At 46.1% G+C, this 24,431-nt stretch overlaps 1 protein-coding gene across 6 annotated transcripts in view; it reads left to right on the top strand.

Moving 5' to 3' along the window:
- The first annotated feature begins 6,554 nt into the window (after positions 1-6,554).
- The window catches only part of CDK20 (cyclin dependent kinase 20), a 36,307-nt gene continuing 18,430 nt past the window's right edge, over positions 6,555-24,431 (top strand). Inside the window, exons 1-4 of one of the 6 annotated variants that reach the window (XM_078768691.1) lie at positions 6,555-6,679; positions 6,846-6,947; positions 11,450-11,563; positions 13,442-13,630. In XM_078768691.1, coding sequence (XP_078624817.1) covers positions 6,873-6,947; positions 11,450-11,563; positions 13,442-13,630 — 378 coding nt within the window. In that variant the 5' untranslated portion in view covers positions 6,555-6,679; positions 6,846-6,872. Of the gene's footprint in view, positions 6,680-6,817; positions 6,948-11,424; positions 11,564-13,441; positions 13,631-24,431 lie in introns of all 6 variants that reach the window. The other 5 variants (XM_078768669.1, XM_078768678.1, XM_078768696.1 and 2 more) reach the window with 5 other exon arrangements.

The raw sequence follows: 24,431 nt of genomic DNA on the forward strand, positions 1-24,431 counted from the left end.
GCAGATTCGACACGGCCGAACGGAATGGGCAAAATGAATGAAACCGAGCAGAGTGCAAGCCCCCCCCCCCCCCCCCCCCTCTCGGCTCAACCTTTCCCATTCCCAGAATGAGAAGTCATTCATGGAACCTGATTCCGAGTGCCTCATTGGTTGAAAGAGTGTCACGTGCCTTCATGGGTTTGTGAAATTGTTGAGAGGAGCTAACTGTGCTATTTAGTCATAGGAAGCAACGAGTGGCGGTAAGTGGGAGAATGTGGGGTTGAGAGGTTGTAAGTAGTGGGGTATCTCAGGGATCAGTTCTGAGACAGTTATAATTAATAATTTACTTAAATGATTTGGATAGTGGGGTTGAGTTATAGTTGCATATTGTCGGCATAGTGGCAATGTGGCATGTAACTTTGCAGATGGCAGTGTTCATTAGCCCATCCCCTGCACAGCACAGGTATTGTAATTGTGTGTGTGTGTGTGTGTGTGTGTGTGTGTGTGTGTGTGTGTGTGTGTGTGTGTGTGTGTGTGTGTGTGTGTGTGTGTGTGTGTCCGTCCAGGCCGTAACTTTTTACCATTTGAGTTTTGTCAATCAATTTTTCACCAAACCTTTGTTATGATAATACGGAGAAGGCAAATTAATAATTTTGTCATAAGGTCAAAAGCTCAAAGGTCAGGGTCACATAAAATCATCAATTTTCATTTTGTATTTTTTAAAAACTGTTTTCGTTATTTTGAACATACAAAATAAGAAGACGACGACTGACTACAAACGGACACGGAAGGGCTTTGCATATTCACATCCTTTCTCGTTAATGCAAAGATGAACTGATTATATTTTGGGGTCAAGAGGTCAAAGGTCAGAGGTCATGTTAAGGAGCAATTATTTTGTTACCGCGATAACATAAGAAAGGCTGAACGGATCTAAGTCAAACTTGGTACAGGTATGTACAATGATTTAAAGATTAACTGGTTATATTTTGGGGTCAAGAGGTCAAAGATCAGAAGTCATGTTAAGTAAAATGTATGTTACTGGGCCAACTTGTGCACCAGTGATGGGAATTTTAAGAAAATTGGTGTAAGTATATATGATGCAAAGATGAACTGATTGGATTATTGCATCAAGAGGTCATAGGTCAGAGGTCATATCAGGTAAAAATGTGATAACTTTAGAACCGTTGAAGGGATTTAAATCAAGCTTGGTACAAGAATGCATCATTATGGGAAAGATAAAGGGATTTCATTATAGCGTCATGAGGTCAAAGGTCAGAGGTCATATCAGGTAAAAATTTGATAACTTTAGAACAGTTGAAGGGATTTAAATCAAGGTTGGTACAAGAATGCATCATTATGGGAAAGATAAAGGGATTTCATTATGGCGTCAAGAGGTCAAAGGTCAGAGGTCATATCAGGTAAAAATTTGATAACTTTAGAACAGTTGAAGGGATTTAAATCAAGCTTGGTACAAATATGCATCATTATGGGAAAGATAAAGGGATTTCATTATGGCGTCAAGAGGTCAAAGGTCAGAGGTCCCATTAGGTAAAAATTCTGTTACTTTTGTTACTGCACTAACTCGTGAACCAGTGATGAGATTTTGACCAAACTTGGTACAAGTATATATTATGATAAAAAGATGAACTGATTTGATTTCGGGGTCAAAGGTCGAAGGTCAGAGGTCATGTCAGGTAAGAATGTGATACTCAAACAAAGTTGGTACAAGGATGTATCATGATGTAATAATGTAGGCGGAGGCATATCAGTCGACATCGCGATGTCGAAGAGTGCCTTTCTAGTTGTTTTTTCCATGATCTGGAGTACTGAAATGTGATCCCTAGTATGTAGCCTAAGTGACTTTTTAGAGAAGATACTCCAACTTTAGTCTTGTATGTAGCAGATGGAACAAACAATTTTTCCACGCCATTCCTACATAGAGAGTGCTGGTGTACTCTCTGATATTTAATATCGACTTTTATTCCACACCAGCATGACTACTGTGTGAAGATGAAAACATGAGAAATCAGTTAATGAGAGGTTTGGAGTTCCTATCATTTCCTTTCAATACTAGAGAGTTCATAGAACACAATACCCCGCACAGAGTTCAAGCACATACTTAAAAATTTTTTAAAATAATGATTGAAAAGATCGTTAAAAAATCCGAAAGTTCAGTTGTTGTTTCAGATGCAGCCAGTGGCTGCTGGCTGCATAATTTTCTGGGAGTGCAGCTGTGCCGTTGATGCAGTGCCTCTGTTACCAGTAAGCTGGTGCGCACTTTCCCGACCTTGGAAGGATGGCTGACTGAGTCAACCTGCCTGGTGTTATTTCAATGGCACGACAGGGGGCTCAGAAGTTTAATTTCTCATGCTATATATCAATATATAGCATGGTTCTTGGAAGTATTATGACAGTCGATTTGTGCTATACACTCTGCAGTGTTCAAGTAGGTCATTCCGTTTAAATAACTGTTTTAGGAGGTTTAAGGGCATATCAATAAATAAATTCTGGATTTTACTGCTGTTTTACCCAGTGGCTATTACATCAGCCTATCTTACACATTACATGAGTTATTCATGCCTGTAGTTTGTGTCCTTTATAACGTCCTTAAAAACAACAAGTTTCCTGTTTGGAATGATTTTTTTTTTTTTTGACTGCCAGGCAGACAGAGTAAAAATATTATCTCACTCCTCCATGCGCATGCGCAATCGGGGACAAATTTAAAGCCAAGGTACAACAAAACGAAACATTTGCCTTCCGATTCATGTTCTGATTCGTGTTCAAAATATAACATTCAATATAATCAAGTTGTTCCTTGATCATAAACTGACGATGACAAATGAAAAGAAAGGCAGATGGACAGACAGACGGATATGAACCAATTGCTCAACACTGATGTTAGCTTCGTTCATATGGGGTAACAATCGAGCACTGGCAGAGGATATAACACACCGACACACACACAAATGTCAAAGGTCATCATGAGGTCGGATGTCTAAAATCCTCATTTTTGCATCCGATTGACCACAAAGTTGAACAGGATTTGCATAATGGGCCACTTTGAGATCCGTTAGATCTCCATTCCATCGCCTGAGACCCACCCACGTATGAGGATAGGAGGCAAAAACAACTTGCATGCACACACACATAAAAAACACACACCCACACGCATATACGTGCACACACTCACACATACACACACACACACACACACACACACACACACACACACACACACACACACACACACATATATATATATATGAAAGTGGATACATCGAGACCTGGGATAGTTCCGATCCACCTTCTGAAACCCGCATTGGAGATAACAACCAACGACACACACACACACACACACACACACACACACACACACACACACACACACACACACACACACACACACACACACACACACACACACACACACACCTCCTAACAATAGAGGCAAAAATCTTGTATAATTACCTGTGACACAGAAGGTGGATGGAGGTTATGTTTTTACCCCTGTGTTGTTAGGTACTTGCAAAATCGAAGATATTTCAAGTATATTGGTCGGTCGATCTTGTTATTCAGTCATGTGTTTGTTTGTTTGTCACTCGCCTGCAGCTAACAATTCCAAACCGACCATCATTAATCTTTACCAAATCGTAGAGGTAGTCACAACTGAGAAGCCTATTGACTTTGAGGTCAAACAAAGGTCATCTTGAGCTGGAATTCCTAAAATCATCAATTTTCATCCTATTATCTTGAAAATTAAACAGCAATTGCATAGTGGATCACTGAATTGAGAAAGCAACTATTTTGAGGTCAAAAGGTCAAAGGTCAACTCAATATCAAACTGCTAAAATCATAAATTTCCATCTGAAAAACGATGGATTTTCATCCGATTAACCTGAAAATCAAAGAGCAATTGCATCGTGATATGTGCACGCACGTGGACCCAATAAATGAAAGCGTCACTTCCGCTTTGGCTGAGCTTGTGGAGTCGTCGATGTTGTTACAGTGGATGTTTGTATCTTCCTTGTTTTCTTTGCTCTCATGCCCTGAAAGGGGTCAAAGAGTCAATAAAATTGAAATTCAAAACTTCTTCTGACTCCCCATTTATTTTCCTCTCTTTCTCTCTTCCTCGTACTTTGTAGCCGCTGCTAACACACCTAGAACGGCACTCAAAGAGCATACCTCCGCCTGGTGAACAGTTTACGTTTTCTATCTCAGAGTAGACCAGAAAATCACAATACAGAATCATAATTTATCAAAATCAATCACAGGAATCACCATAGGTCCAGTCTTTCATACCCTGATCTACCCCCTCGTTTTTCGCCATATCACTCAATCACTTCTCCCTGCTCTCAAATGTTGTGGTTGTGTGCTTCCCCTTCTCTCCCCATCTTGTCTTCCGCTCCCTCTTTTTGTATATTTTGTTTGTCTGGTTGTTTTGTTTGTGAAATTAATGTTAGCTCTTTCACGAGCCTCGATTCAGTATACAAAAAAAACAAAACAAAAAAAATGGTGAAGAATCACTTTAAAAAAATATACGAGCTGGATGCGGATCTGGATCTTCACCAAAATAGAATCGATTCTTCCTTGTCACACACACAACCTGTCTACCAACTTTCGTCCAAATCCATCCATAAATTTTTGAGATATGCTGCTACGTATCGTTGTTGACACAATCTCCCAATGGTGAAGAATCACTTAAAAAATTTAATAATCCTCATATCCGAATTCATATTCAGATATTCACGGACCGAATTGTCCTTGTCAGACACCCAACCGGTCCACCAAGTTTCGTCCAAATCCGTCCACAACTTTTTGAGATATCCTGCTATGTATCGTTTTTGGCCCTATTTCCCAATGGTGAAGAATCATATAAAAAATTCTAGTAGCCGGATCAGAATCCGGATCTTCACCAAAATCTAATCATTTCGTCCTTGTCACATACGCTACATTTCTGCCAAATTTCGTCCGAATCCGTCTACAACTTTTTGAGATATATTGTTCACAAATGGATAGACAGACAGACAGACTAGAAATCGGTCAGAAACCGAGGACTTGCCGGAATGTACTTTTTTTCAGGGGTGTTGGTTAGAAGGGGATCGGATAATGTTTGACAGAGTTATTAGTAAAAAAAACAATTTTTGACCTTGAGTTTGACCTTTCGAGGTCACTCAAGGTCAATGGTCATGGTGCCAAATGAAATGTCGTATGTGACTTCCTATATGTCAGTAACAGTAAGTGTATGCATATCTCTTGTACTTTTAGAGTTATAGTGGTTTGAAATATATTTTAAATAAAAACTCGACCCCCCTGATTTCACGTTTTGGGTGACCTTTTTTTTCTTTTCTTTTTTTTGCACACAAGATTGAGGCTCGTGAAAGAGCTAACATTAATCACACAAAAAGTCAAACCGACACATAAAACACAAAATAAGGGGAGCGGTAGACAAGATGGGGAGAGAGGGGGAAGGACACAAACACAACATTTGAGAGCAGGGACATCGAGAGAAATGTGGGAGGTAGAGGGCTTGGGGGGAGGTGGGAGAGGTATAAAACATATGGACACTGCAAGGACTTCGAGGAAAGACCTTGAGCTTGACCTTGGGCCTAGAGAGTTAAAAAAATTGGGCACAGTCTATTCCAGGGCAAAGCAAATATGTGTGTAAAGTATGGTGATGCTATGTGCAACGATGTAGACGTAGTACTGCGCACGCACAAACAGACAGACAGACAGACAGACAAACCAACCAACCAACATACTTGCCGGAATCTATTCCGGCAAGTAACAAACAAAGACAGACAGACAGACAGACAGACACGTGTGAAAATATAGGCTAACCTCCATCCATCCACCTTTGGTGGTGGAGGTAATAAATTCGTTTGGGGGAAGTTGTCACAAGAGGATCGAGTAAAACTGAAATACGACGACCCGGACAGCATTGGTTCGAGTACCACGATAGCATTGTTTACATAGAGTCATAGACTATAGATACCGCCATCTTGTTAAGCGTTACCGAGCATTCCGTTCTGTTGGGGTGCTTGCTTGAGCGTTTTTAATGAAGCAATTCGCTTAGTGAGCGTTAACAAGCTGTTTGCTAACGGAACACACCCCAAGTCATGCTGAGAAAGGTGCAATATGAACTGGATTTCTAAAGTCTTCCTTCCCGGTTCCCCCCATCAATATCATTTTAATATCTACACTTGATAGTTTTACTTGTGCAAAATTGGGAGACGGATCGGCAAGGACATGATGAAGTTTGCTGTTTTCGCTTTGGTCCCGGGATCGGAAAACCCCAGAGGCGTCGCTTGGCCAAGAAGATGTTATGGATGTGTGGAGTCTGCTGTTTGTGCTTGTCTTCGTGATTGGGATCAAATAATAAACCCGTCCTCCTCTCAAATTGTTGCTTACATCCCGTAAACGTCGGAACCATATGCTATCGGCCACGGTGGCATAATGCGTGACAGTACTTTTGTGGCATTATTATTTTTTTGTCTGGGTTAATGGTAACTCGTTTTTATAAATCTGTGCATCGATTATATAAATATTAAAGTGATTGATTAGGAGTTTAATCTGCCGAGTGAAGGACTGTCCGTAATGTCTGGGGCTTCCGTTCACGGATGAAAATACTGTACTGCAATACAGTACAATCCAGTACTCTTAAAGAACTAATTCTCGGCAATAACAGATTGACAGTTTTACGGTAAGGTCGCAAAACGGTTTACGACAGCACTACAGTGCATGTTGTACCTAAATTATGTTAATGTGTATATATATATATATATATATATATATATTTTTTTTTTTGTTTGTGAGTTTTACTTTTACTTTGTTTTTACAGTTTCGTTTTTGATTTTGTTTTTCTTGAGGTACCAGTACTACTACTAGAGTAGAAGATGGAACGATATACAGTCTATGGACAGATTGGGGAAGGTGCGCATGGCATCGTGTTCAAAGCAAAGCATGATGAGGTGAGGATATCAAAATATATACTGTATACACTACAGTAGTGTCTTTAGTATTTCGTATATGCATCTCCAGCTGTAGGCGAGGTCACAGTCTCAAGATATGAATGATAATTGATAACGTGGAGCAATGGGAGCATGCAATCCGTGTGTTGCTCTCTCTAGATTCGTCTCAAGATATGAATGATAACGTGGAGCAGTGCGAGCATGCAATCCGTGTGTTGCTCTCTCTAGATTCGTCTCAAGATATGAATGATAACGTGGAGCAGTGCGAGCATGCAATCCGTGTGTTGCTCTCTCTAGATTCGTCTCAAGATGTGAATGATTACGTGGAGAAATGGGAGCATGCAATCCGTGTGTTGCTCTCTCTAGATTCGTCTCAAGATATGAATGATAACGTGGAGCAATGGGAGCATGCAATCCGTGTGTTGCTCTCTCTAGATTCGTCTCAAGATATGAATGATAACGTGGAGCAATGGGACCATGCAATCAGTGTGTTGCTCTCTCTAGATTAGTCTCAAGATATGAATGATTACGTGGAGCAGTGGGAGCATGCAATCCATGTGTTGCTCTCTCTAGATTTGTCAATCTAAAATGCTTTGTGGATGCAGTATTTTGTATTGTGCGTACTGTACTTGAAACCGGTGTGTACCCCGGTTTAGAATAGGTACACCGTATTCCTGCGCATCGTAAGAGGCGACCAAGGGTTGGCGGCAGGAAGGGCATCCGGCCATAAAAACATTGCCTCAAACAGGGAACCATGATTGTCATGGGGCCCGCAAGGCTAACCCCTGCTCTAGCGGGGAAAATGGCCTTAAAACGATCATTGATATTCATTCATTCATTCATTTGTACTGTACTTGAAACGTGTTCGGTTGTGCGGATAACTCTGCGGTAGCGCACTCAACTTTCAATTCCCTATCTGACTATGAGTTGTCAACATGTTAAAAAATGAAAGACCTGAAGATCCACCAACTCGTTCCTGCAACACAACATGCAAGGCTCAGGTGTAGTATACTAGTTACCTCCGCCACAGAAGGTGGATGCAGGTTATGTTTTCAGCCCTGTCTTTCTGTTTGTGAACAGGTTATCTCAAAAAGTTGTGGATGACTTGTTACAAAACTTGGTGGATGAGTTGGGTATGTAACAGGAACAAATTATTTGATTTCGCTTCAGATCCGAATCCAGACCCAGCCTATCAGTGGGATACAAAACGTAAACTGTTTGTTCATCCTGGTGCAGGTATGCTCTCTACCTAGTGCCGTTCTAGTTGATGATGCATTCAGTTCTGAATTGGGATCTTGTCATCCTTGTCATCATCCTGTCATGTCATCCATCTTGTCATTCATCTTGTCATCTCAATGGTGCATCCCGGCAGGACATTATATCGGGTAGAGCATCCTCCTTCGGGTTTATGGGATTTTAGGCTGATTTTGAGTACCAGTTCACTGGTAATTCCCTGCTTGTCGTAAAAGGCGACAAACAGGGTTGGCGGCAGGAAGGGCATCCGGCCGTAAAACATTGCTTCAAAAAGGGGACCAACAAAAACAACAACAACCACGGTGCCCGACAAAGGCCAACCCCCGCTTTGCGGGGAAAAAATGGCCTCTAAAGGTTTTTTTTTTTTTTTTTTTTTTTTTTTTTCTTCATCACATCTGCTAGCATTCTCTATCTTGGGTCTCGTGGATGTTAATAGCACGGTAGCTTGAAAAACATTGGGGACAATACCTCTGGCGCTCACCTGGTAGAATAAACTGTATACTGCACTGACTAAAGGTCGGAATTGCATGTGTAGTTTCTGAGAAGAAAGCAAATACCTATTTTGGGGGCAACCCCTCCATAGACCCCTAAAGGGGCAGATTTTTTTTTAATGTCGTGAACAAACTTTGGTACATCACAGGTGGTGATGGTTGTGGTCAAGTTTCATCAAAAGTGTGTGTGTAGTTTCTGAGAAAAAAGCAAATATCTATTTGGGGGGGTCAAACCTGGATCCACTTTGACCCCCCCCCCCCCCCCCCCCGTATATCCCCTCAAACTTCGATTTTCTTAATGCCGTGAACAAACTTCGGTACATCATGGGCGATGAAGGTTGTGGTCAAGTTTCATCGAAATGGTGTGTGTAGTTTCTGAGAAAAAAGCAAATTCCTATTTTGAGAGGTCAAACCTGGATCCACTTTGATCCTGGTAAACCCCCTTAGACTTTCGCATTTCTTTCGTGAACGAACTTTCTTCGCAATACAACAAATATCATTTGTGCCAAGTTTGGTCACAATCCCTTCAGCGGTTTCAGAGAAGAAGTCGCAGTAGTTTACGTACTGACGGACGGACAACGTGCCATTGCATAAGCTCCTCGGAACTTTGTTCTGGGTGAGCTAAAAGAGTAGGTCATTGTGTGCCTGTCACCTCATGAGTATATAAATTACTGCCATAAACGTGTGTGCGTGCGAGAAGAATGAATAGCCAGTTTTGCAAATGAAGGGATAACTCAGTTTGTGAGCTTCTGGGTTAGTGGGTGATCAAACAAAATCTGTTATTCTCATGCACAGCCAGCAGGGGTCGCTGCATCTTATGGACGCACAATACGATACTTTCTGAATGATGTAATCCACCCTAGAATGCTCGGTACGCTTGAGTTCTGCTTAACACCGATGGGAAGGTCATATCTGGGGCTTCTTAATGCACAGGATAATTTTAAAATTATGATATTTATTTGTCATGTGTGGAAGGGGGGGGGGGGGGGAATCGTGTGGGAGTTGAAGGTTCATAAGCTGTGACTCCAAATCCTCAACTCTACCCCTCACAAACCTCAAGTCCTCAACCTGTGCCTCCCAACCCAAAGGCGTAAATCCACTCTCCACTCCAAGACTTCAATGAGACCACTCAACTAAAACTCATCAACTGCCTCCTCCTCCCCAAAAGACTCATCCTTCTCTTCACAAGTCTGTCCCATCTTTGCTCTCGCCCCTCTCCCATCCCCAACTCAATTCTCACCCTCCTCCCACTCATAAAAACAATCAGGAGTTCCCACATCGATCATGACATATATTTATTATCTCACTGAGATATCAGAATATTTAACGCTTTCCTCTCCCATATCATGCTATCATCGATGTCACAGAACCGCGATTGAAATGGTCATGGTCACCTGACCAACTCATTCCCACAAGATATGCGGAAACCCCATGGAATTGCAATTCTGAAGTGACCATGAGCAGCCTAATTGTGCCAATAAACGACCTGGAACTAATCTTCTTCCTGATGCATATATACACATTGTTTAAAAAAGTAAATAATAACGGATGTTTTCTTTAACAATGTCACGAGATTCCCAGAAGTCCTCGGACAAAGACCTCTATAATTACATGGGTTTTATGATCCCTGGTCGAGTTGTTTCAAAGAAAATAGTCGGAAATCATAGCAAGGACCCGCACACCTTCCGTGGTTTAAGCCATGCGTGAGAAAATGCCACATAGTTGTTTGGGTGGTGTATAGACAACAGACCACTTCCTTGACCGTTGAGGCCTATATGTATTGTGATATCACAAGGCCTGTGACGACTATCATCTCCAACCTTTCATTAATTGATAATCCTTTTAACAGTGACTTTGGTCGTTTTACGCTGAAGGGAAAACTTAAAGGGAGGGCATGGCGATAGTGAATAAGACAGCTCCGAAGATGTCTTTGGCTTCACATAGCAGTAAGCACCAACACGGTAGCCATATAATTTTTCAGGTTAAAATTGTGGGTGGAGTCAGGCCAGCTGTCCAACTAATGGGTGGAACGGAAAGTTACATACTGACGGACGAACAAGCATCTCATTAGACTATATGGATGTCTTTTGTTTGGTTCTGGGCCCACAAGAGAAATTACACTTGGATTTTTGCATCTTTTAGTAAAGGGAGAAGAGTCTGTCCATGTGAGTATGTGTGTTATACCCACTGCGGCCATTAGCCTTTACTAACAGGAAATGGTACAAACCCAACACCTCTCATCCATAGATATTTCTCGTATTCCTATATTTTCATGAGTACTGTACTATTTGCATGTAGGAACCATCTTGAAATTGCCAATCTTTCATCTAAATGCTGAAAATTATGTTTAAAAGACTATTCGAATTGCAGATTTTGTGCTACCAACGGCAGGTTATAAGTTCCCGGGGAGCAAGACCGAGTCACTGTAAAACGCACACACACACGCACACGCACACGCACACACACACAAACACACCTCAAAAGGCGTTGTTTAGCATTCATACGTCATTTTGAAAGTTTTGCGGGCCCCAATGAAAGCCTGAACCCTTATGGGCACCAATGCCACTCTGTGGTTGTAATGTCAGATCTGAACCTTACCTTTAAGCGAGAATGAAAAAGTTGGTTGCTGCTTATTTTTTTGTTTGTTTGTTGTTGTTGTTGTTGTTGAATCACCCCAGACATTAAATGGCAATTGACACATCACACCAAATTGTATTACGTTCCAATTACAGAACCTCACAGCAGATTTACTTTCAGAGCGGAGAGACCGTTGCATTGAAGAAAGTTCCTCTGAAGAGGCTTGATGATGGCCTTCCAAACCAGGCTGTTCGTGAAATAAAAGCCCTGCAGGAGATCGGAGACAACCCATATGTAAGTACCTGTGCCTTTATGGATAATTCATAATGATTTGGGGCAAATAATGATATGGGGCATGCTAATGGGCAAATAATATTTTTTGAGTTAGAAATTGCTGTGTTCACCCACCATGTTTATGCAGTCAGAGATTCTGCCGCAGAACTACCCAGTTATTGTGATTTCACACTTTCTCAAACTATGGCTGAGGCAGTTGTCACCTTACTAAGGATGTATTAGAAATGTAAACAACTCTCCTGTTCGTATAGTCCTCTGTGAAGATGAATCACGTCACCTTGTATGAGTATTGTGATACGCTGCATCACTCTAAGATGTGTGGCAAATATTTTGTTGTGTTACAAAGATGCAAGGGCAGTTGGGATCAGAATATGCAAATATTCATGCTTCCAATTCTAAACTATGAAAACTTGTATAATATGGAGTGCCTTTGAGCAAAGACTGCTTCAAAAATTATTTGAAATGATTAATGGATTCTTTGTTGAATATGACTTCTGTAGTCATGCAGTCAATTCAAACATGACTGAGCATTTAACAATGCAGAGCCTCACCGGTGTATTTATCAAGGTGACCTCATTCAATTGTAGGATCCTGATATTTTGTGATAGAGCCTCTGATGCTCAAGTGTACTCCTTAACACGTCAGGAGACGACGATGGTTCACGAGCGAGCGGTATTCAATGACGAAGGACGGACTATAACCGAAACAGGCCCGGACTGGGGGGTCGTGGTCCCACATGGCAGGTGTTGGGCCCCGACATGACATTGAAAAAATATAAATAGGAATGTATTATCTGTTATGAGAGCTACACAATACCGAAAATTCGGTTCGATTCCGACAACTTTGAAAATTTGACCTTTGTGACCTTGAAATGTCAAAACGAAGGTTACTGACCTTGAAATGAGATAGAAAATAAGGTATAATCAGTTATGAGGTTAGTTAGCTACACAATACAGAAAATTCGGTTCGATTCCGACAACTTTGAAAATTTGACCTTTGTGACCTTGAAATGTCAAAACGAAGGTTACTGACCTTGAAATGAGATAGAAAATAAGGTATAATCAGTTATGAGGTTAGTTAGCTACACAATACAGAAAATTAGGTTCGATTCCGACAACTTTGAAAATTTGACCTTTGTGACCTTGAAATGTCAAAACGAAGGTTACTGACCTTGAAATGAGATAGAAAATAAGGTATAATCAGTTATGAGGTTAGTTAGCTACACAATACAGAAAATTCGGTTCGATTCCGACAACTTTGAAAATTTGACCTTTGTGACCTTCAAAGGTCAAAGGTCTAAGATTCTGAAATTTGTTGGAAAACTTGTATTTCATGATTTATGTGATAATATAAGATCATGTACGACATTTCACCCTATCGGGAAGCGAACAATGTAATAAAACCATCAAAAATCGACTTTTCTAAATTTCGTGACTTTGTGACCTTGTGACCTTGACCTTGGGGAGAAAATGAAAAATCGAGCTCCATGGGGCTAGACACATGACATTGGCCTAGCCAAATACCGAAACCCCTGTCAGATTCCACCAACTCCCTCGGAGAAGATGTAGCTTGAACTCGATTACCCCATAAAAAGACATCTTTTTCGGACGTGGCTCCGCCCACAATGGGTGCAATACGCCCACTCGAGGCAGGACACAACTAGATCATGATATCAACCTCCCACCCAAGTTTCATCAAGATTGGATGATATCATCGTGTAGTTATGCTGCGGACAGACAGACAGACAGACACACACCCATGACGAATATAGTGGTCACTCTGTTTGATAATTCGTGAACCAATATTACACCATGAATTGTGAAAAGTTCATTTTTCACCTTTTAACTGTTACATTTCGTGGCTCTGAACTCCTCTCAGGTGGTGAAACTGAAAGATGTGTTTCCACATGGTCCAGGTTTCGTGCTCGTGTTTGAGTACATGGTCTCTAACTTGTCTGAAGTTATTCGGAATGCAGAACATCATCTCTCTGAAGCACAGGTTAAGGGTGCCATGGCCATGTTACTGAGTGGACTGGCCTTCTGCCACAAGAAATGCATAATGCATAGGGTGAGTGCTGCCTTCCAAACAACTCTAGTATGACTGAAATGTATGTAATTTACCCCACTCACGCGAAGCGAAAAGTGGGGTAAAGCAGATACAGTGCCTTCAGAAAGTATTCACACCCTTTGATTTTTTTCAGATTTTGTTGTTGCAGCCTAAATCTAAAATGGATTAAATTTAGATTTTCTTTGTCACCGATCTACACAAAATACCACATTTTTTTAATTTTTTTTTATTTAACAAATTAATTGAAAAGACATACAGAAATATCTAATTTACATAAGTATTCAGCACCCCTGATTCAATACTTCGTAGAAGGTTCTTTTGCAGTGATTAGAGCTACAAGCCTTCTTGGGTATGTCTGTAACAGCTTTGCATATCTGGATTTGGGGATTTTCTGCCATTTTTCCTTGCAGATTTTCTCTAGCTCTGTCAAGTAAAATGGGGCATGTCAATGAACAGCAATCTTCAAATCTTTCCACAGATTCTCAATGGGATTCAAGTCTGGCCTTTGGCTGGGCCACTTAAGAACTTTCACGTTCTTTGTTCTGAAGCTATTCCAGTATTGCTTTGGCTTTATGCTAGGAGTTATTGTCCTGTTGGATTATAAATCTTTGCCACTGCAGTCTAAGGTTTTTGCAATCTGAAGCAGGTTCTCCTCAAGGATTTGCCTGTATTTGGCTCCATTCATTGTTCCCTCTGTCCTTACAAGTCTCCCAGTCCTTGCTGCTGAAAAGCATTCCAATAGAATGATGCTGCCACCCCATGCTTCATGGTAGGGATGGTGTTAGATGGGTGATGAGCTCTGCTCGGTTTCCGCCAGACGTATCGCTTTGGATTCAGGTCAGAGTTCAATTTTCGTCTTGTCGGACTACAGCCTCATGCTCTGAGTCTTTCATGTGGCTTTTTGCAAACTCCAGGTGTGCTTTCATGTGCCTTTTTCTCAGGACTGGCTTTCGTCTGACCACTCTCCTATGACGCCTAGATTTGTGAACAGGTGCAGTTATCCTTCTGGCTGGTTCTCCCCTTTCAGCCAAGGAAATCTGTAATTCTGTCAAAAATGTGCATTGGGTTTTTGGTCACCTCCCTGACCAAGGTCCTTTCCCGGTTGCTCAATTTGGTCGGATTCAGGGTGCAACACAACAAGATGTGAAAATGTCAAGGATTGTGCATACTTTCTGAAGCCACTGTAGTTCATGTCTGTCGTAACAGTTTATGATCAAGGAACAACTTATTTTAATTTAATGCTATATTTTGAACATGTGTTGGTTTGGTTTGGTCATGTGTTGAGGAAGGATGAAAGTGACTGGTTGAGAAGAGTGATGGAAATGAATGTAGAAGGAAGTAGAAGATGGGGAAGACCGAGAAAGACTTGGCTAAAGATGGTGGAAGAAGAAATGTGGGCAAGGGGGTTAACAAGGAGAGATGCAGAAAATAGGGCAAAATGGAGAAGATTGTCATGGGGACCACAAGGCTAACCCCCGCTCTAGCAGGGAAAATGGCCTTTAAAATGCATGTTGTTGTTGTTGTATTTTGAACACAAATCAGAACATGATTAGGAGTCTTTCCTTTTAGGTCTTTCCTTTTAAGCCGTTCAATTTAAGGTACCAATCATCCTGATCGCATATGCGTAGAGAGGAGTAAGATAATACTTTCACTCTGTCTGTCCAACTGGCAGTCGAACAGAATTGAAAATCATTCCAAACAGGAAGCTTACTGTTTTAATTACGTCATAAAGAGCACAAACAACAGGCACAAAAAAATAATTTAATGTGTTAGAGAGGGTGATGTGATGGACACAGATGAGAAAATCTGTAGGGAATTCATGGAACATGTGAATATGACAGCTCCAAAGTGTCTTTGCCTTCGCATAGCAATAAGCAACGAGAACGGCACTCAGTAGAGCGCATACCTCCTCCAGGCTGAACAGTTTACGTTTTATATTACATTGATAGGTCAGATCTGGATCCAGACATAAACCAAAATATAATCACTTGTTCTTATCACGTAACCAACACATCCACCTAGTTTGGTCATAAGTTGTCCACAACTTATTGAAATATCATGCTATATGTTGTTTTTGGCTCTATCATTGAGTGGTGAAGAATCCGGATGTGGAATCAGATCTTCGCCAAAATCTAAACATTTCATCCTTGCCACACGCACCCAACCTTAGCCAAATTTTGTCCGAATCCATACATAACCTTTTAACATATCCTGTTCACAAACAGATAGACAAACAGACAGGGGTGAAAACATAACCTCCTCCCACCTTCGGCAGTGGAGGTAAAAACATGGCAGTCATATGATTATTTTTTTTGTCATGTTTAAATTGTGTGTGGAGTCAGGCGAACTGTCCAACAAATGGGTGACAGTGTTGCGAATATGGAATTTGACCTCCATATCCGCTTGTAAATATTCCCCTATCTTCTCCGATACTCCCCAACTCTCCCCTTACCCCATTCCCTAGTCCCATTGTCTGTAAACAACACCCATTAGAGCCGATCTTCCCCTTCATTCCCCCATTAAATGTCGTGCCCAGGTCCCCCGCACCACACGTAGACAATTATAGGACATCTTGCTAGTTATTCTTAATCTATGTCAGTTAAGGACTTGTTTCCATTAATTATGACTCTTCGTTGCACCAGAATGTGATGATATGGCACCAGTAGGAGTTTAGGACCTTCCCATACCTCCCCGCATCTCTTCCCATCATCTCAAGCTCCAACAACAACCACAACAACAGCGGCTTTGCGTCCTCACTCCGGCTCGGTTGGCCGCCATTGAACATGTGCTCGACGGGGTTACCCAGAAGGGGGCTCCCTGTCGGCCCCTCGTCAAGGGCGGAGCCGGTAACCCCCGCACCCAATGAGAAGCCATGGGCCGATGCCATATGGGGCGGAGCTAACGAGCGAGGGCGTGACTCCCCGGCCGGATATACGCGGCCCCGCGCCGGACGTGACGTCAGATGCGCCCCGAGCTTGGAAGGACAAGACGCCACCCTCCCGAGCGCTGAGCGACCTCCCCGGCATCTCCACCAAAGTCGCGACCCACGAGCGCTGAGCGACCTCCCCGCATCTGCTGGACACCACCGTACGTGATTCTGTCCCGGAGCCAGGTGCACCTGAGCCATCGCGACCTGCCTCCCCTTTCCATCAAATCCCGTGTGAGTCAGCGTTGTCCCGTTTATCTGTGGTCTGTCTAGGGTTAATATAAGGTTGTGTCTAAGTGCCCACCTTCCTATGTTTCCCTCTTGTCCCTGTAATCTAACCTTTTCCGCCTTAATATAACCTCCTCCGGAGGTCTTGAGAACTGAACCCCTGGTGTCGTATTGTGTGATTGTAACCCAGCCGGGTGTCTTCTCTTTCCTATTGAGCCAGCGTAGCGCGATTAGTCAACATTCGGGCACAATCGGGTAACTTGTACGGATACGGCGGCCATCCCGCTCGGCCCACCATACCATCAAAGTCGTATCTGTAACAATTGGTGTCGAGGAGTGGAATTCGAACCCGGGACTAAATTAGTTAGGCCCAAATTTTGGGAGGGAAAATCGATTCGGAGCGCGTTTCCCGCGCGAAATTATAACGGCGAAATTTCAATTTGTTTTACGAAAATAAAAAATAAAAACCGAATTTTGAAAGTCGCGCTATGGCGGATCAAGACGGCTGGGGTCCGGTAGGGGAGAGTGAAGCAGGGTCGGTCCAGGACCAAATTGAGGGACATGAGGGACATGAGGAGAGCGAAACAGCGGGGGTAGCAGACGCGCGAAATTGCGCCTCGCACATAGCTACGGCGGCCGCACCCGCTGCACAAGTGGGAGGGATGGCCCAGATGCAGGTCCTCATGGAGCAATTTATGGCGCAAATGCAGGCGTCCCTCAAACTGCAGAGTAACCAATTGGGGAACCGGATGGATGCTCAGAGTGAGCAAATGAGGGTTGATAGTGGGCGAATGGAGGGCCAAATGGGGGTAATGGGAAACCAAATGGGGGTAATGAGGGACGAAGCGAGGGGTACCAGTGAGAAGTTAGACAATAATTTTGAGGAGTTAGACAAGAAAATTGAGAAGTTAGACAATAATTTTGAGGAGTTAGACAAGAAAATTGAGAAGTTAGACAATAATTTTGAGGAGTTAGACAAGAAAATTGAGAAGTTAGACAATAATTTTGAGGAGTTAGACAACGGGATAAAAGAAGTAAAGAATGGGTTAACGGGGGTAGAAAACAGAATGGCCGCTCAAGAGAATCAAATGGAAGGGATGCAAAAAGGGTTAGAGGGGTTAGAAAACAGTATGGAAGGCAAATTGAGGGACATGAGGGACCAAGCGGAAAGGGAAGTTAAACAAATGGAGCAGCAGATAGAGGGGGTCAGAATGGGGGTAGAAACCAAACTGGATGCTCACAGGGAGGAAATGGAGCAGATGAGGGTGGCATCTGGGCAGGAGATGCAAGTGATGGGAGAGGAGATCAGAAGAGGAGTGAGTGAGGAGGTCGGAGGAGTGCGCGAGGAGGTGAGGCACTGTAAGGAGCGCATGGAGAAAGAGGTGAGAAAGGGGACTGTAAAATTGCAAGGTGGTATAGAGGAGTTGACGCTGGGAGTAGAACAACTGACAGTGGGACAAAAGGAGTTGGGGGACCAGGTAAAGAAGAACACAGCGGTAATAGAGGGTTTAAAATCGACACAGAAGGAGATGAAAAAGGACGTAGGGGTAATTAAAAAAGAGTGCCAGACGGTACATGAGGACCTGACGAGGAAAATGGACAAGGTGGTAGAGGTAATGGAGGTTAAAGAGCGGGAGGTGCGGGAGCACATAGAAAAAAATAAAGTGGAGTTAGAGGAAGAACTTAAAGGGGCGCACGAAGAGATGAAGGAGATGAAGCAAAAATTAGAGGAAGTGGAAGAAGGGGTGAGCGAAATTAAGAAGCGACGGAGAGAGGATAAGAAAGAGATAAAGGAGGAAGTAAAAGAATTGGTCCAAAGTCTGTGTTCGGATCGTGATGATGTGCTCATTAACCGGATGAGGGATTCGCAGGTGATGGAGGAGAAGCGAAGAGAAAGAGGACCCGGTGTAAGTGGTGACCAATATGGTCGTGCGTATGATGCGCCAGGTGATTTAATAAGCTTGGGGGTCGAGATAGACCCGGATGTTCGTGAGAGGCCAAGAGTGAGGTGTATGGCTGGTCCGGAGGGTATGGAACGAGAGGTGCGAGGTGTGGGTGAGCAAGGTTGTGGTGGTATGGAATGGGTAGCGGGTTGCGGAGGTGTGACCCATGCATCGACACCAACAGGGGTAGTTGTTGGAGGGACCGGGGAGGCACGAGAGCCCCTTGGGGGTAGTGTACTGTGGGGGCCCGGCCGGTTCGGCCCCGCGCTGACCCCGCAAGGGGCGACGCACGGGGTCCGGCAGGCGGGCAACGACTCACATACGAGGTGGTCCCACAAGGTCCCACTCGCGCCGTATGACGGCAAGAGTGATCTACGCGCGTACCTGGCGCAGTTCGACTGTGTGTGTAAGGGCAACGGTTGGGGTGAGGACGAAGGTGGAGTACACCTGGTGGCCGCATTGCGCGGCGCGGCGGCGGAGGTGCTGACGGCATTACCAGCGGGTGCTCTCACCCTGCCAGCCCTCCGCGACGCCCTAATTAATCGATTCGGAATAGAACAGCAGAGCGAGCTTGTTAAAGCTCAGCTCGCGCTGCGAAAACGCAAGCCCCAGGAAGCCATCGGGGAACTTGCCCACGACATTCGCCGCGCAGTGGGGATCGCACATGCTAGCATGGCAGCGGATTCCCGGGAAAGCCTGGCGCTGGACCATTTTATCCAGGCCCTCCCGGATATTGAGCTCCGGCAACAGCTCGCCATGTGGCGCCCGCAGACTCTGAGCCAGGCGGCTGACGCTGCGGCCCGTTGGGAAGCAGCGAGGCCCCTGGCCCGAGGGGGCGAGCGTCTCGCAATGGCGGTCCGCCAGGTGGGACCCCCGATGGAGGGCGGACCCCTTAGGGGACCCGCCCCCGACGTGGGTCCTGACCTGGCGGGCATGGTCCGGAGGCTGGTGGACCAGCGCCTGGCGGGACCTGGACCATGGCAGGCGGCCACGGAGGTGGCCCGCGGTGGACCACGAGCGGGTAATCCAATCCGGACCTACAGGGGGGGGAATTTGGAATTCCGGAGGCAAGCACCTTATCAGGTGAGGTGCTATACCTGCAACCGCCTGGGTCACCTGGCGCGGCACTGTCGAAACGCGCGCCGGGATGATCCCCGGCAGTTGAGGTCCTCAACTCCGCCCAGGGGGGAGCGGGTTAGCCGACCCCAGACACCCCCCCGCCAGACCCCGGGAAACTAGAAGGTGTCGGGCACGTAGGGCGGTGTTCGGCAGCAGAGGATGGAGGAGAGCCCTCATTGACGCGACAGGTCATTTATTGTGGCCAAATTGGAACCGGTAGCCTGACAATTAGATGCAAAATTGCCGGCGTGGGGGTAGACGCCGTAGTGGACACAGGAGCTAGCGCCACGATCATCAGCCCTGTGGTCCTTGATTCGAGCGCAGGTGGCTGGGATAAGATCCAGCGCCTGCAAAATTATAGTTTGCAGCTTGCTACCGGGGTAACGGCCCCGATCATAGGGCGTGGTTCTGTGACCCTCAAGTTAGGGTCGGTAAGGAGGGAGATAGATGTTTGGGTGGCGGAGGTGTGCGACCCATGTTTAATAGGGTTGGACCTGTTGACTGCCAGCGGTTGTAAAATCGACTTGTGCCGGGGGATCCTGCAGGTGGGAGTAGAAGAGCTGCCGTTAGGGGGAGTGAGCACGGCCGAGAGAGCGGAGCTGGAGGCTTCCGAGGCCGTGACCATCCCCCCAAGGGCCGAGGCGATAGTGCCGGCCCGGTGGGCAGCTCGCCCAACATGGCAGGAGTCCTGCGGCCTGGTCGAACCGGTGGCAGCGCAGTCCATACCGGGTTTAATCGTGGGCCGCACCCTTGTAAAAACGGACGGACCGGTAGTGGCCGTCCGAGTAGTAAATGTGAGTACAGAACCACGCACTATAGTAAGGGGCACGAGGGTAGCTGGCTGCACCCCAGTTGAGGAAGTCGCGACAGTGAGGGGCGAGAACGTCCAGCCGAGCCGACCCCGGGGGGAGCCTTCAATAACAAGTAGGAATTGGCCCGATCCCATTTGCGAGATGGTAAATCGTAGTAGCGTAGAGTTGGGAGGTACCCAGAGGGAGGCCTTACACAAACTGGTTGGGTCCCATTTGGACCTCTTCTCCCTGTCCACCGAGGATATTGGACGTACGGGCCTGGTGAAACATCAGATCCACACCGGTGAGGCCCGGCCTATTCGTCAGGCCGCCCGACGGCTCCCTTGGAGCAAGAGGGCGGAAGCTGACGAGCAGGTTGCAAAAATGCTCGACGCAGGTGTGATCGAGCCCTCGGGAAGTCCTTGGATGTCACCTGTTGTGCTGGTCAAAAAGAAGGATGGGACCACGCGGTTCTGCGTGGACTATCGCCAGCTAAACAACGTGACACTCAAGGACTCATATCCCCTGCCAAGGATTGATGACACCCTCGATGCCGTTGCGGGCTCAAATTGGTTCACAACTTTGGACCTCAAGAGTGGGTATTGGCAGGTGGAGATGGATAGGGCAGGGAAGGAGAAAACGGCATTTTCCACAGGTAAGGGACTGTATCAGTTTACTGTGATGCCGTTTGGTTTGTGTAACGCCCCCGCCACCTTTGAGAGATTGATGGAGCATGTACTAGGCGGCATGCCATGGCAGTCATGCCTGGTGTACCTGGATGACGTCCTGGTACATGCCCAAACGTTCCCCCAGGCACTAGCTAATTTGGACCAGGTGTTCGGGTGCCTCAGACAGGCAGGGTTGAAGCTGAACCCGAGTAAGTGCACTTTGTTTGCAAGAGAGGTGGCCTATCTAGGTCACGTGATTGGCCGCGAGGGGGTAAAAACAGACCCAGACAAAATTAAAGCGGTAGAGGAGTGGCCCGCACCACGTACCATCAAAGAGGTGCGGGGATTTTTGGGACTCTGCTCCTACTACCGGCGCTTTGTGGCGAAATTTGCGGAGTTGGCCCGTCCCCTCCACCGGCTTACGGAGAACGGGACGCGATTTAATTGGACACGGGAGTGCCACGAGGCCTTCCAAAAATTGAAGGGGTGTCTAACATCCGCACCCCTTCTAGCTTACCCCACTAGTGACGGGACATTTACCCTGGACACGGATGCGAGCCAGGAAGGATTGGGCGCAGTTTTGTCTCAGACACAGGAGGGCGTGGAGAGAGTGATTGGTTATTATAGTCGGGCCTTAAGTAGGCCCGAGAGAAATTATTGCGTCACTCGCAAAGAGTTATTGGCTATGCTGGCTGCCATGAACCATTTCCACCCGTACTTGTACGGGCGGAAATTTTTGGTTAGAACTGACCATTCCTCCTTGCAATGGCTCCTTCGGTTCAAGGAACCGGAGGGCCAAATTGCAAGGTGGTTGGAAAAGTTGCAGCAGTACGATTTTGATGTGGCCCATAGGGCCGGGAAGGCCCATGGTAATGCGGACGCACTCTCTCGGCGTCCTTGTCTGGGGGAAAACTGTAAATTTTGTGCGAGACACGAGGAGAGGGAGCAATTGGGCGATTCCGCCCCGATTCTCGTCGTCCGGGCAACCCGGGTGAGAGGGCCAATTTTGCCACTAACCGCGGACGAGGAATTTGGAGAGTTGGCTTGGAGCACGGCCCAGCAGGAGGATCCTGTTCTGGGGCCGGTGTTCCAATGGGTCAAATTGGGGCAAAGACCAAAGGGGGAAGAGGTCACCCCCCTCGGGGCGCAGACAAAGGCATATTGGGCTCAGTGGCAGACCCTGGCATTGAAAGGCAACATCTTGTATCGCAAGTGGGTGGAGGTTCCCTCTGATCGAACTTCCTGGCTGGTGATAGTCCCTGACAAATTCAAGAACGTCATATTGCAACAGGTGCATGGTACCCGCTCCGGCGGCCATTTGGGCAGGACAAAGACAATATCTCGGGTCCGCCGGAGGTTCTATTGGGTGAATATGGGGCGCGACATACAGGACTGGTGTCGGAGATGCGACGCCTGTTCTGCCAAAAAGGGACCAGCACGGAGGATGAGGGCCCCCCTTCAATTACATCAGGTGGGGGCCCCCCTTGAGCGGGTGGCTATGGATATTCTAGGACCGCTGCCCCGCACCCGCCAAGGTAATAAGTATATCCTCGTTGTAATGGACTATTTCACCAAGTGGCCGGAGGCCTACGCCCTCCCCAACCAAGAAGCAGGGGTGGTAGCGCAGGCCTTCGTGGAAGGATTTGTGTGCCGGCATGGGATTCCACAGGAGTTGCACACCGACCAGGGACGAAATTTTGAGAGCAAATTGCTAAAAGATGTGTGCAGTCTCCTGTCAATTCGGAAAACCAGAACAACGCCTTTAAGACCTCAATCTGACGGGATGGTGGAAAGATTCAATCGAACTCTAATCCAACAACTGGCACTGTTCACCACCACCCGTCAGGATGACTGGGACGAACATCTCCCTTACTTGCTCATGGCCTACCGAACCAGCCAGCACGGGGCCACCGCATGCAGTCCAGCGTTGCTTATGTATGGGCGGGAGTTACGGGCTCCCGCCGACTTGCTATGCGGTCCCGTGCCAGACACGGTGGTTAACCCGCCGAGGGAGGGGTACGCACGTCACCTAGAGGAAGGCATGGAGCTAGTCCATGCCTTCGCCCGCCGCCAACTCCATCTGGCGGGGGAAAAGATGAAGCGCAGGTACGACGACCGGAGCCAGGGGAGTCAATACGCTCCGGGGATGAAGATTTGGTTCTTTAATCCCCGGAGGCGGAAGGGAAGGTGCCCAAAACTCACCTCCCCCTGGCAAGGCCCAGGAGTCGTCCTGTCGCAAATCTGTGACGTGGTCTTTAAGATCAAAATGGGGCCACGAGCCCTCCCTCGGATCGTCCACGCCGACCGGATAAGACCTTACACCGGCGAGCAGGCGCCCCCGTGGATCGCCTCGGCTTTAGATGCCGAGGCGGGACCCAGTACCTCTGAATAAGGGGGGCTTATTAGTGCCAGAGGACTGGGGGATTGAGGAGCGATAGGCCCGGTGGGAGAGGGTGGCATCCCTGCCACCTTTCCCATGTGGTGGGGCAAAGGAGCAATAGATTATGGGGTGTATGGCAGTGAAAACTAGCCCGGGTGGGTTAGGATATGGTGTGTAGGGATCTAGAAGAGATTGACATTAGGTAACGTTAAGTTTAGTTAGTGACTGATACCTGTAGTGGGGACGCAGGTAGATTAGTATGGATGATGATGACGAGGGAGCGCAATAGTTTAAAGGGACGACTGGGAAGCGCAAGTTTCAGAAGGGAGTAGTTAGCTGAGATGATGCTGTGTGTGTGAGAATTGAACAGGTGTGATTGCACAGGTGTGCAACTGGACAGGTGTGTGGAGCAGTGTATGAGTAGTGAGTGTTGTGGATCAGCGCGAATGCGCTTGGGGAGAGAAGGGTGCAGGTGGCACCAGGTGTGAGAGCACAGGTGTGCAAGTACAGGTGTGTGGAGAAAGTTGGAGTGAGTGGTACGGAGTGGTGTGCATGGTGCGAAGGTGTGGATGGGGGAAGAGTGGACCCCTTTCACGAGCACCCGGGGCGGGTAGTGTAAGTGTTAGGTAGAGGGTGCAGGTAAATTGTGGTTGGATATTGGCATTTGTGGTGCGGTTGCAGAATGGTGTTGTGAATGGGTGCATTAGTGTTGTGGAAATGGCTGGGCGTGTAGCCTGTTAGTGTGT

Source organism: Myxine glutinosa, chromosome 1, assembly GCF_964187855.1.
Source record: "Myxine glutinosa chromosome 1, kmMyxGlut1.1, whole genome shotgun sequence".
Taxonomy (NCBI): domain Eukaryota; kingdom Metazoa; phylum Chordata; class Myxini; order Myxiniformes; family Myxinidae; genus Myxine; species Myxine glutinosa.